At 44.9% G+C, this 13,330-nt stretch overlaps 1 protein-coding gene across 4 annotated transcripts in view; it reads right to left on the bottom strand.

Moving 5' to 3' along the window:
* Positions 1 to 13,330, bottom strand: part of KIF16B (kinesin family member 16B) — a 100,333-nt gene that overhangs the window by 8,789 nt on the left and 78,214 nt on the right. For all 4 annotated transcript variants that reach the window (XM_082215408.1, XM_082215409.1, XM_082215411.1 and 1 more), the window contains one exon: positions 7,809 to 7,892. In XM_082215408.1, coding sequence (XP_082071534.1) covers positions 7,809 to 7,892 — 84 coding nt within the window. The remainder of the gene's footprint in view (positions 1 to 7,808; positions 7,893 to 13,330) is intronic.

Here is a 13,330-nt window from a genome sequence, read left to right as displayed (position 1 = left end):
AAAGTTAATATATGACCAAAATGAAAAAAAAGTAGCAATTTAGTAATCTTTTAAAACGTCAAACTGGCTGAGTCAAAGAAGCAAAAATGAAAGAAAAAAAAAGAGGAACAGTAACAACACAGGCCTAAAACTGGAGAAGCCAAGATAATAAGGTGCTGCCTTAAAGCAATTCTTGCAAAGCTCTGGAACTGGAAACACAAACAATTTTCTTAATAATTTTTTGTCAACTGACATCTAACTAGCAGTTTTGACAGCTCTTCCTAACTGAGCACAGTTGCATAAAATCCCACCAGAAAAACATAAATGTTTCCCTTACTACTGTTTTCAGAAGAGTTCCCCTTCTCCTTGATTTGACTGGATTCCCCCCCCCCCACACACATTTTATCTGAAATAGGGTAAGGCATATGAGCAACTAGAGTGATTAACATCTTGCCTAAATGATTACATTTAAGGAAGAGCCATGGCAAGTTTGTTCCTGCAAATGCCACGTGCTGTTCAGTTCTTCAGGGTGGGGTGCCGCTTTGCATTGTTCTGCTTCAGGCAAGTCTTCTCTTTGCACCTGGTTTTCTGAAGCTTTGGGTGTCTCCTTACTTGGTGTCTTAAAGGACATAGGGGGCAAGTGTCCAAGGCAGGAGGAATAAATGCTGCGCCACAGCCCCACAAAACAGTGCTGACCCCCACTGGTTTTCTGAAGCCAGCAGCGACATCTTTGAAGGCACATATTGGGGTTTGGGCAGCTGCTATGATACCTACAAAGCTCTGAAGCTCTGGGATCAGCCCAATGTGAATGGCCAACCCCTACAACCAACCATCCAAGTGCTAAGGTAAAGGGACCCCAGACCATCAGGTCCAGTCGTGACCGACTCTGGGGTTGCAGAGCTCATCTCGCTTTATTGGCCGAGGGAGCCGGTGTACAGCTTGTGGCTAGCATGACTAAGCTGCTTCTGGCGAACCAGAGCAGCGCACGGAAACGCCGTTTACCTTCCCGCCAGAGCGGTACCTATTTATCTACTTTAACTTTGATGTGCTTTCGAACTGCTAGGTTGGCAGGAGCAGGGACCGAGTAACGGGAGCTCACCCCGTCATGGGGATTAATACAAAAGGGCTGACCAACAGGCTTGAAGAAACCCCAATGATTCAGATTATTAAATGACAAACTGATAATGACAAGTTGATAATCTTTGGGTTTCAGAAGTGGCCATAATCCAAAAAGTATGAAGGAGACTGGGTAGAAAACAATATTGCCTTACTTCCCCTCCTCCCCATATAAAAATCATTCTGTGGTGTGCTTTGTTATGATGGCATGTCACCGAACTGAATCCTGAGGATGAAATTCCATTCGTTTCTGCAAGCAAGCTCCATTGCACGATCTTCTTTTACAACTGTCTACTGCTAGGCATCAATGTGATGCTGTTTATATAATAACTCGACTCTTCAATCTGATAAAACTAGTAGCATATGCCCTTCAGAGCCTTAAGCAACTCGGTTTGATGTACTGCAACATTCGTGGCATTTGTTTATTCCTTTATCTTGACGTGTAGGCAGCAAATGAAAGCCAGGATAGAGATTCAGGAAGTCTAGTGTTTCAAAGGTCAGGATTTTTGTAGGCTTTATTTTTACACCTAACACGGAACTGAGGCACAATACCTGGAACACCTTTTTTCTTTTAACCTCGTAAGTATCAGTATAGAAACCCGACAAATCTTGTGTTTTTTAGGCAAGTGTTGTAAGAATAAATGGCCATATGCTGAATCCCTTTTGCAGGCATTAAGCTGCACATGCAATTCCAAAAAGACATAACTTATCTGAAAAGCACCTAATGACAAGAAATGGCTGTGTTAATTAGCACTAAATACAACTGGGCAAAAGGAAACAGGAAAGTGGAAAGTCATTAAGACAAAAGAAGATTATTGTTATGAGTTTATGTTATGAGTTTGTGGGTGCTAGGCACTTAATCCCCGGACCCAGCAAATGTTAAAAGCTAAAAGCTAAAGATAGGCTAGTTTCCTCAAGAGGTAATCAATCGCCTAGGAGATAAGCCATTAAGAAAACAAAGGAAAAGTAATGAGCCATTAAGAAAGCAAAGGCTCTGGGCCAGACGGCCAAACTGAGATTTCTAGCATACCATGCCAGTTTCAAAATCATACCATGCCAGTTTCAAAAAAGTTACCTAATATATGAGTTGCTTGGAATAGCCAATACTGACAGCGTGCCCTTTGTTGTGGTTCTGGAACACATTGAACTCCACACTCTGGAGCCAGACTTGAGGAGAAGAAGAATATTTCCTAGGCAATTTCCTTTGAAGGTAGCAAATTTGTGATGTCAACCAATAAATTGACTCACAAGCATGTTAATTTAAACTGATGTATTTTCTGAGAACAGGAGACAGCAGTAACGGAAAGCTATGCTTATGAACTACTGGGCACAAAGTGTGCTGCATCAGTGCAGTACCACACTTTGTGGTGTGACAGTGGCCATACAAACAGGTGCAGGATAAGCAGTGGCTATCAGCAGTACAGGCAGAAGTCAACTACTGCTAGATGTGCAATGAAGCAATAAGTCAGCATTGCATGGTTCACAAAAATGTTGGAGACGGGTTACAGTGTAGGCCGGTATAACAATCACATGCTGAACAAAGGTATCTTTATCAACAAGCTGTGAAATATCCTGCAGAACCCAACATATGTGGTACAATATATGATGTTATAAGATGTTATAATGTGGATTTACATGTTCCATTTGTCTCATAATGCTGTAGCCATTTGGTGTGACTTTTATAAACAGTAGCTAAAGTGAGGAGGAATTAAAGAACCTTTTATTGAGGGTGAAAGAGGAGAGCGCAAAATATGGTCTGAAGCTCAACATCAATAAAACTGAAGATAATGGTCACTGGTCCCATCACCTCCTGGCAAATAGAAGGGGAAGAAATGGAGGCAGTGAGAGATTTTACTTTCTTGGGCTCCATGATCGTTGCAGATGGTGACAGCAGCCATGAAATTAAAAGACGCCAGCTTCTTGGGAGAAAAGCAATGACAAACCTAGATAGCATCTTAAAAAGTAGAGACATCACCTTGCCAACAAACGTCCGTATAGTAAAAACTATGGTTTTCCCAGTAGTGATGTATGGAAATGAAAGCTGGACCATAAAGAAGGCTGATCGCCGAAGAATTGATGCTTTTGAATTAGGTTTGAAATAGGTTGTTTTATGCTGCTCCAGAGAAGTGGACACGGAGCAATGGATCCAAACTACAAGAAAGAAGATTCCACCTAAACATTAGGAAGAACTTCCTGACAGTAAGAGCTGTTTGACAGTGGAATTTGCTGCCAAGGAGTGTGGTGGAGTCTCCTTCTTCGGAGGTCTTTAAGCAGAGGCTTGACAACCATATGTCAGGAGTGCTCTGATGGTGTTTCCTGCTTGGCAGGGGGTTGGACTCGATGGCCCTTGTGGTCTATTCCAACTCTATGATTCTAAGATTCTATGAATTATGGTGCTGGAGGAGACTCTTGAGAGTCCCATGGACTGCAAGAAGTTCAAACCTCTCCATTCTTAAGGAAATCAGCCCTGAGTGCTCACTGGAAGGACAGGTCCTGAAGATGAGGCTCCAATACTTTGGCCACCTCATGAGAAGAGAAGACTCCCTAGAAAAGACCCTGATGTTGGGAAAGATGGAGGGCACAAGAAGGGGATGACAGAGGACGAGATGGTTGGACAGTGCTCTTGAAGCTACCAGCATGAGTTTGATCAAACTGTGGGAGTCAGTGGAAGACAGACGTGCCTGGCATGCTCTGGTCCATGGGGTCACGAAGAGTCAGACATGACTAAATGACTAAACAGCAACAACACACATTCACAGCCACATCCCAAGCGCAGAGTTGTTCAGTGCTCATTTTGTGATGTCCAAAAGACTGCATCTTAACAAATCTGGTGCAGGTGTCCAACGGCGGCTAAGTTGCTACTTTTCAAGGGGAGTAATTTTAATACTAAATTTTGTTATGCTTTACTTTTCCTTCTTTAAATACACACACCCGCACAGCCATGGTTTTAAAAACAGTCAAATAATGACAGCTTTCCCCTATTTATAGTTATCAAATGGCATGAATGGATAAACAACATTAACTTCTATTCATTAACTTTAATCAACAAAATTCTTGGCTGTGTCAGTCAAGACAGATTTAATTAAGCAAGGGTGGCTTTAAAGTTAAATTGCAGTACTTAAACTGCTGAACAATTAATTTAGAGTTTTACCATGCAACAGGCCCTCATAGACCACTAAATTAAAAGTTGACAAAATAAGCCAGAGATTTAGGCTTAGTTCTCACTGAGCTGGCAAACTCATGCCTAGGTGCCTTCACTTCAGACTGCAGGTGGGGACACATATGACTGAATGCTCCACCTCACCAAATAAATCCATGCATACAGAAAACTAGGGTGTCAGGGGAAAGGATAGGCAAGAACTGTTTTCCCTAACGTCTATATTCAGGGAAGTTTTTTGTGAAGAGGAGTGCTGTGAGTCCCTATCTGCAATTTGGACTGATAAACCACAGATATCGTTTTGCTAGCTCAGTAAGTTCTTTTAGAAACTTTCCCTTCAAAGTCTTATCTAACTACTGTGAACAGCAGCAGCGACAGAACACATTACTGCTTAACTATTTTATGACCAAAAAAAATTCTTAATCTTTGAGAAATCTTATTGTTTATATTTCATTTTAATTTCCCGTTGAAATACTTTTAACTCCCATATGGGAAAAAAATACCTTTCAATGCTCTGTGCAGTCTAGTCTGATGTGAGAGAAAGCTTTTCACAGAAAGCTAAAAATGAAAGAACTGTACCAGTTAACGGGACTCTGTTTTACCATGGGCTATTTCTGAATCCACACATTTCCTTCAATAACAACTACCAAACCACCATTCACTGAGATTCACATCCCACCATGGATTCTCCTGCCAGAAACTGGTTCCTACATATTCATTAAATTTGCTGAAGTCAGATGCTTGCAAACTACCAGGAGAATGCAAATAACACTACTAGGCTACTGACTAGGTGAGAAGCATCCTTCATCAAAGCAATAAACATTTACTGACAGGGATGCCATTCTCTGCTTCGCAGCTGCATGTGGATATCTACAGTTGACAATTTTCAAAGCCCAGCAAACCTTGCTTCCTGATCAAGGAGCAGCGCTCAAATTTTACAGCCAGCCACCTGGTGCTAATGGCCTTTTGCACTATCCCTCGAGGTGACAAGCAGAGACAGTATCTCAGCTGCTGCCAGCCAGTTCCATAAAGAAAATCTTGTCTTGGCCTACTGACCTCAGACGAATGTGATCGTCTGCTTATGGAATAAACTGACTTTCTATGTGAAATGAAGGGACCAGCCAGGCTGTTTGATGTAAACACAGTTCATTTGGTTGGCTTCCAGTTATGCTTCCCCCCGAAGTTTAATTTGCTTCACTTCTATTTTATTTCCACCAGTGCCTCCTAACCGGGTGGTGTTTTGCTGACTGCTGTTAAGCTGGCTCTCTAGCACTGAGATGCCTTCAGAAGTAGTCCACAATGAGAGCTACTTTTTGTCTGAATGCTGACCTAATTATGCTGATTGCTGTGCTGTTTTCCTGCTGGGATGCCTTTGGCAGCAATCGATGTGAGCGTTGATCTTCTGGCTGTGGCATAGCAGGCACCTTCAGACTGGTACTATTAATAGTGCACTTGGAAGCAGCAAAACACACTTTAAAAGGATGTGTTTTGGGGTGTTCTTAGGAGCTCCAGTTCAGAACGAATTGCTGAAAACTTGGGGAAGCCCAGTGCTGATATGCAACTGCTGGGGGGCAATGTAATGTGTGGGAGATGGGGAACTAAATATATTGCCTATTTGCTGGGGGCCCCCATGTTGTCGTCGTCCCCTCCCCCTGAGCTTTTGGTGGGTCATATGCAACCCTCCTTTAGATCTTCTTGCTGAATGCGAGAACGTTGACGGGTGAGGCAAGCCCATGTGGTCCTGCACCTCTACATAGCTGTCAACTTACAGATTTGAAAATAAGGGACCAGCAGCCTTGAAAATAAGGGATCAGCAGTCAAAATAAGGGATTTTCCCAGCACAGGTATGTTTGACTTCTGAGCCCCTCCAAGCCAAAGGCAGAAAGCCCAGCCAGCAGCCAAACGAAGCCTCAAGCTGTTGTTCCCATAGGGCAGCAATCTGGCAAAGGGGATGCAGCAAGGAAAACCACCATCACCTCTCCGCTGGGAAGCGCTGAGCAAAGGCGAGTCCCCAGGCAACATGGCCGATTTGATCGGCACAAGGCATGCAAGCTCCACCCCCCCAGTTGTTCTTAGACTCCTTATTGGGTGAGCAATGCAGCCAAGCAACACAGTTGGAGCCTCCCTCCTCCCCGGCCGGCAGGGAGAGGAGCTGCTTCCTTTGAAACCCAGGAAATTTAAGGGACATCATCAATAAGGGACAGCAGCGGGACATGGCGCTGGGATAAGGGACTGTCCTGCCATATAAGGGACGCTTGACAGCTATGCACCTCTACCATGGTTAGACATTTATACTGCTGAGAGAGGACTGTACAGTACGCTATTCTAGGTTGCATCAACAGAAGTATAGGGTTCAGATCAAGGGAAGTAATAGTACCACTGTATTCTGCCTTGGTCAGACCACTCCTGGAATACTGTGTCCAATGCTGGGCACCACAATTTATGAAGGATGTTGACAAGCTAGAATGTGTGCAGAGGAGGGCAACCAAGATGACCAAGGGTCTGGAAACTAAGCCTGATTGAGGAGCTGGGCATTTTTAGCCTGGAAAAGAGGAGACTGAGAGGAGATATGATAGCCATCTTCAAATATCTCAAAGGCTGTCACATGGAAGAGGGAGAAAGCTTGTTTTCTCCTGCTCTGGAAGGTAGAACTTGAACCAATGGCTTCAAGTTACAAGAAAGGAGATTCCGACTAAACATTCGGAAAAAACTTTCTGACACTAAAACCTGTTTGACAGCGGAACAGACTTCCATGAGGGGTGGTGGACTCTCCTTTCTTGGAGGTTTTTAAACAGAGGTTGGATGGTCATCTGTCATGGATGCTTTAGCTGAGATTCCTCCATTGCTGTGGGTTGGACTAGATGACCCCCAGGACTCTTCCAACTCTAAGATTCTATGAGAATTTTGTTTTCTTTACTCTGAGATACAGTAGTTAATAGTTAGTGCCTGTCCCATGCATGAATAGTCAATGCATTAAAGGGAAGTACATATAGTAATATTCTCTCTGTGTGTGTGTTTGTGTGTGTGTGTAATGCTGGTATTGAGGCCACAGAATCTGCATCTGGTCACACTTAATTCTGGAGAACTTGAAATTTTGCATACTGTTTTGTGATATTTTGGTGGTCTAATAAAACTACTGCCCTTATACATATTTTGGTGGGGTGTTCTTATGGGTCTATATAGCTCCCTTTACTTTTGATGTGAGTCAAAACAGCAAGTTAATAATTCAGAATCAAAAAGATCTATAAAATCTTCCCTCTGTTCTAAATACTCATCTCATTCCCAACCTCTTAGCCCTCTAATGAACATATTTCCTACAACTCCTACGATGCTTCTTTACAAGACCATAAGAATATTTCTGATCTATGTGCCACATTACTTTATGATATACTGTTGCCATCTTCCATGCCAAATGAAGCAGCTGCAATTGCCCATTTACCAATGGGCTATTTAATTTCTACCACATGGAAATGGTTCCTATTGGTCAAGCAGACAGAACCGTGTAAATATATCTAAAGGAAGTAGTTTTAAAAAAATAAAAATAAAATTCTATTACCTCTAAGTGATTCCGACGCTCTGCGATGACTCGTTCATCTTTGTTTCCAAAGAGCTTCTTGGGAGGAAATTCTAACATAGCCAGCTGCAAGACGCAACAGAGAATGAATCACCTGAGAAATGTTCTTAGCAACTATGAAATAAGATACAGAGGGGAAAGGATGTACATGGGTAGCTTGCTTGTACAGCATTAATGGCAACAGCATTCTCAAACTCATTTTTAATATACAGTGGTACCTCGGGTTACATATGATTCAGGTTACAGACTCCGCTAACCCAGAAATAGTGCTTCAGGTTAAGAACTTTGCTTCAAGATGAGAACAGAAATTGTGCTCCGGCTGCGCGGCAGCAGCAGGAGGCCCCATTAGCTAAAGTGGTGCTGCAGGTTAAGAACAGTTTCAGATTAAGTACGGACCTCCGGAATGAATTAAGTACTTAACCCGAGGTTGTAATTGTGGGCAGGACAAGCCTATGTCAGTCAAACTATCACAGAGTCTTGTGCTTTAAGGTTACTTAAGTGTAAGCCCCACTGAACCAGGTATGTCTGGCATATTATTGCACTACAAATGTTTTACAAAAGAACGGAAGAGGTCATGCGTATACTAGATTATAACCTATGGTTATAACCTAAACCTAGATTATAACCATAGGTTATAATCCAGTATACACAAGACCTCTTCAGTTCTATTGTAAAACATTTGTAGTGCAATAATATGTCAGACATACCTAGTTCAGTGGGACTTAGGTAAAGGTAAAGGTAAAGGTACCCCTGCCCGTACGGGCCAGTCTTGCTAGACTCTAGGGTTGTGCGCTCATCTCACTCTATAGGCCGGGAGCCAGCGCTGTCCGCAGACACTTCCGGGTCACGTGGCCAGCGTGACAAGCTGCATCTGGCGAGCCAGCGCAGCACACAGAACGCCGTTTACCTTCCCGCTGGTAAGCGGTCCCTATTTATCTACTTGCACCCGGGGGTGCTTTCGAACTGCTAGGTTGGCAGGCGCTGGGACCGAACGACGGGAGCGCACCCCGCCGCGGGGATTCGAACCGCCGACCATGCGATCGGCAAGTCCTAGGCGCTGAGGTTTTACCTACAGCACCACCCGTCAGTGGGACTTATACAGTAGTGCCCCGCAAGACGAATGCCTCGCAAGACAAAAAACTCGCTAGACGAAAGGTTTTTTCGTCCGCGATTTGCCTCGCAAGACGAATTCCCCTATGGGCTTGCTTCGCAAAACGAAAACGTCTCGCGACTTTGTTTCCTTTGTGCAAAAACCGTTAAAACCAAGGGTGCTTAGCTTGAGCAGCTGCAGTTGCGACTTGGCTTCGAGGAGCAACTGTTAGCACGTGGTTTGGTAGCCTTTTATCAGACTTTGCTCACTTTTGAAGATTTCCCAAAACTTTTCCAGAACTTCTCTTTCATCCATTTGGTAAGTTAAACTTTTATAACTTTTTTGGGGGGTTTTGGATTTTGGGTTGGGGTGTTTGGGATTCAAGGACTTGGTGTTGGGAAGGGGTTTGCGATAATCTGGGGGCTTGTTGGCCTTTTTTTGGAATTTTTATGATTTTCTGTGACCATTGGGCCAGGTTGTTTATTTTTGAAAATTTTTCTGAGTTTGAATTTCTGAGTGCTGGCTGGCTAGGGGAACAGTGGGGGAGGTTTCTGAAGAAATCTGGGGGCTTGTGGGGGTGCTTTGGAATTTTTATGATTTTCTGTGACCATTGGGCCAGGTTGTTTATTTTTGAAAATTTTTCTGAGTTTGAATTTCTGAGTGCTGGCTGGCTAGGGGAACAGTGGGGGAGGTTTCTGAAGAAATCTGGGGGCTTGTGGGGGTGTTTTGGAATTTTTATGATTTTCTGTGACCACTAGGCATGGCTGTTTATTTTTGAAATTTTTTTCTGAGTTTGAATTTCTGAGTGCTGGCTGGCTAGGGGAACAGTGGGGGAGGTTTCTGAAGAAATCTGGGGGCTTGTGGGCCTTTTTTTGGAATTTTTATGATTTTCTGTGACCACTAGGCATGGCTGTTTATTTTTGAAATTTTTTTTCTGAGTTTGAATTTCTGAGTGCTGGCCATGTTGTTATTTTTTGAAATTTTTTTTTGTCTGGGTGGGGAAGCAGTTGGGGAGGGGTTTGCAGCAGTAGGGGAGGGGCTGGGGGAGCAGTTGGGGAGGGGTTTGCAATTTCTGTGTTGTGGGTGGGTTGGTGCGTGTCTGTGGGAGCAATTGAGGTTTTTGAAGACATTTTTGAAGCCTTTTTGAAGCTTTTCCTAAACTTTTTTTGCAGCCATTTGAGGTTCCTGAGGACTTCGGTGGTTGATTGTTGAAGCTTTTCCAGAACTTCTCTTTCATCCATTTGGTAAGCTAAACTTTTAAAACTTTTTGGGGGGTTTTGGGATTTTGGATTTGGGGTTGGGGTGCTTGGGATTCAAGGAAGGCCTTGCTTCTGGGTTTTAATTTCTGTGTGGTGGGTGGCTGGGTGCTTTTGTATTTTTTGGTTTTGAAGCACATCACTGATTTTTTTTCCTGTTTCTTAGTTTACGAAGGTAGGACCTGTGCTGCCATGGGATCCAAGAAGACTGCTGCTGCGGTGGCCGGCGAGAGGAAGAAGGAGAAGGTGACGCTGGAAATGAAGAAGGACATCATCCGGAAGCACGACGGCGGAATGCGTGTGACGGACATCGCCAGGGAGTACGGCAGGAACCCATCGACCATCGGGACCATCCTGAAGATGAGGGAGAAGATCATGGCGACTGATGCAGCCAAGGGAGTCACCAGGATCATGAAGAACCGCCCAGCTGTCCTGGAGGAGGTCGAGAAGTTGCTGCTCATCTGGATAGAAGAGAAGCAGCGTGCAGGGGACACAGTGTCTGAGGCCATCATTTGTGAGAAGGCCAAGGCCTTGCACGCTGACCTCATCCGGGAACAGCCAGGAACCTCAGCCGAGCCAGAAGTCTTCAAGGCTAGCAGAGGTTGGTTTGACCGGTTCAAGACAAGATCTGGCATCCACAGCGTGGTCAGGCATGGAGAGGCTGCCAGTTCTGATGTTCCTGCGGCTGAAGAGTTTGCAGCGGAGTTCCTGGAGCTTGTGAAGACGGAGGGCTACGTTCCGCAGCAGGTCTTCAACTGCGACGAGACCGGGCTGTTTTGGAAGAGGATGCCCAAAAGGACTTTCATCACTCAGGAGGAGTCCAGGCTGCCTGGCCACAAGCCCATGAAGGACCGTCTGACCCTGCTCTTCTGTGCCAACGCAAGCGGCGACCTGAAGATCAAGCCCCTGCTGGTGTACCACTCGGAGAACCCACGGGCCTTCAAGAGACACAAGATCGACAAGGAGCGGCTGAGTGTCATGTGGCGATCCAACAGCAAGGCTTGGGTCACACGTGTGCTGTTTGTGGACTGGGTCAATCTTGCTTTTGGCCCTGCTGTCAAGCAGTACCTGCTGGACAACGACCTGCCGCTGAAGGCTTTGCTTCTGATGGACAATGCTCCTGCCCATCCTAAAGGCCTTGAGGTGGACTTGTTGGAGGAGTTCAGCTTCATCAACATCATGTTCCTGCTGCCTAACACCACGCCACTGCTCCAGCCGATGGATCAGCAGGTCATCGCCAATTTCAAAAAACTCTACACCAAGGAGCTTTTCAGGCGATGCTTCGAGGTGACTGACTGCACCACCATCACCCTGCGGGAATTCTGGAAGGACCACTTCGACATCGTCACCTGCTTGAAGATGGTCAACACGGCCTGGAAAGGGATCAGCCAGAGAAATTTGAATTGCGCTTGGCGCAGCCTGTGGCCGGACTGTGTGGCACCAAGTGACTCTGATGCACCAGAGTCAACAGTGGTGCAGGACATTGTTGCCTTGGGGAGGACCATGGGCCTGGAGGTCACGGAGGAGGACGTCTGCGAGCTGGTGGAGGGGCACGACGACGAGCTGACCACCGTGGAGCTGGTCGAACTGCAGGCAGAGGCTGCGCAGGAGCAGGCCTCACTGGAAGAGGAGGAAGCAACTGAGGAACGGCTGTCCTCCGAAAGACTGAGGGACATTTGCCAGAGGTGGAAGGAGGTGCAGACTTTTGCAGATCTACACCACCATGAGAAGCACGTGGCACATGACGCTGGGAACTTTTATGATACGAGGGTCATGTCGTATTTCAGGGAGCTGCTGAAAAGGCGGATAAAGCAGCAGACTATGGACAGGTTCTTGACCAAGAAGCAAAGAGTGGAAGAGGAGCCTTCTTCAAGTGGTCCCCCAGAGTCTTAGAAAATGTACTGTATACTGTACTTTGTTGATTTTTAAATGTTTTTCTGTCATGTTTATAAAGTTAATTTATTTTCCCTTAAATTTTTGAACTGCTCTTTACAGTATGTGTGACTTTAAAGAGCAGTTAATAAACTGTTGTTGTACCAAATTTGGCTTTGTTTGGACTTTTTTTGACCATAGGAACGCATTAATTGATTTTCAATGCATTCCTATGGGAAACCGTGCTTCGCAAGACGAAAAATTCGCTAGACGACAAAAATTGCGGAACGAATTAATTTCGTCTTGCGGGGCACCACTGTACTTAAGTAAATGAATTCAGCAGTAAGGCCTTAAAATGCAAAAAAGCAATCTGGAGAAGGAATTCAACATTACAAATGTTTCATCAGCCTAAGCCCAATGGAGCGACCTCACTTCTCCTCCCCCTGTGTGCTGTTTTGGGGGGGGGTCTACCACACGCACCCGAGCCAATGAGGGTCATGGGGGGGAGGACTGTTGCGCTTGTGTAAACCCTTGCATTGGCTTCTGCTAGCGGGACCAGTTAGTTGAATCTGACCCGATATGCTTAACAATCCTTCTTCCATTCTTTGGAGACAATTTTTTAGAACTGCCTAGAATTCTAAGCCACTTTGTCATAGCCTCAAAACAGCTTCCAAGCAAGCAAGCAAGCAAAATGGTATTTAAGATAGCAGGGGGAATGCAACCAAAAAACCCCACCCCAAAGCAGTTTTTACTAACTCAGGCTTTGTTCATGCCACCCACTGAGCCACAGCAGTTAGCTGAAATAGGTGTTCCTTGCAGCCTTTCTCCAGAGGCAGCTACCAAGTTCGGTTTTAGAACTCCGCAGGAAGACTGTTCACAGCCTTTGGCAATTATGATAGAGGCTTTGCTTCTCCTTGCCTTGATGAAAGATGAAGCAGGGCCCCATTTGAGGAATGTAATTATGATAGCAGCCAAAATAGGCAGAGGTGGCTTCTACGATGTGTTGATTCTATGCTTTGAAGGGCTTTAAAAGTCAGCATCTTGAACCGGAAGTGCCTTGGCAGTCAGCATAGATAGACGGACCACAGATTGTATTCAGGAGGCAGGGGCACAATGTGGAGCAGCTGATGTCTCCAGCTCATCACACAGAACACATGTATTATAAGACACACACACACACACACACACACACACACACACACCAATCAATCAATCATCTGTCTGTCTGTCTATCTATCTATCATCTATCTATCTATCTATCTATCTATCTATCTATCTATCTATCT

Source organism: Podarcis vaucheri (assembly GCF_965113315.1).
Source record: "Podarcis vaucheri genome assembly, chromosome: 3".
NCBI classification, from domain to species: domain Eukaryota; kingdom Metazoa; phylum Chordata; class Lepidosauria; order Squamata; family Lacertidae; genus Podarcis; species Podarcis vaucheri.
Note: the sequence above shows the minus strand (reverse complement) of the source record. Positions and strands in the feature narration are given on the sequence as shown.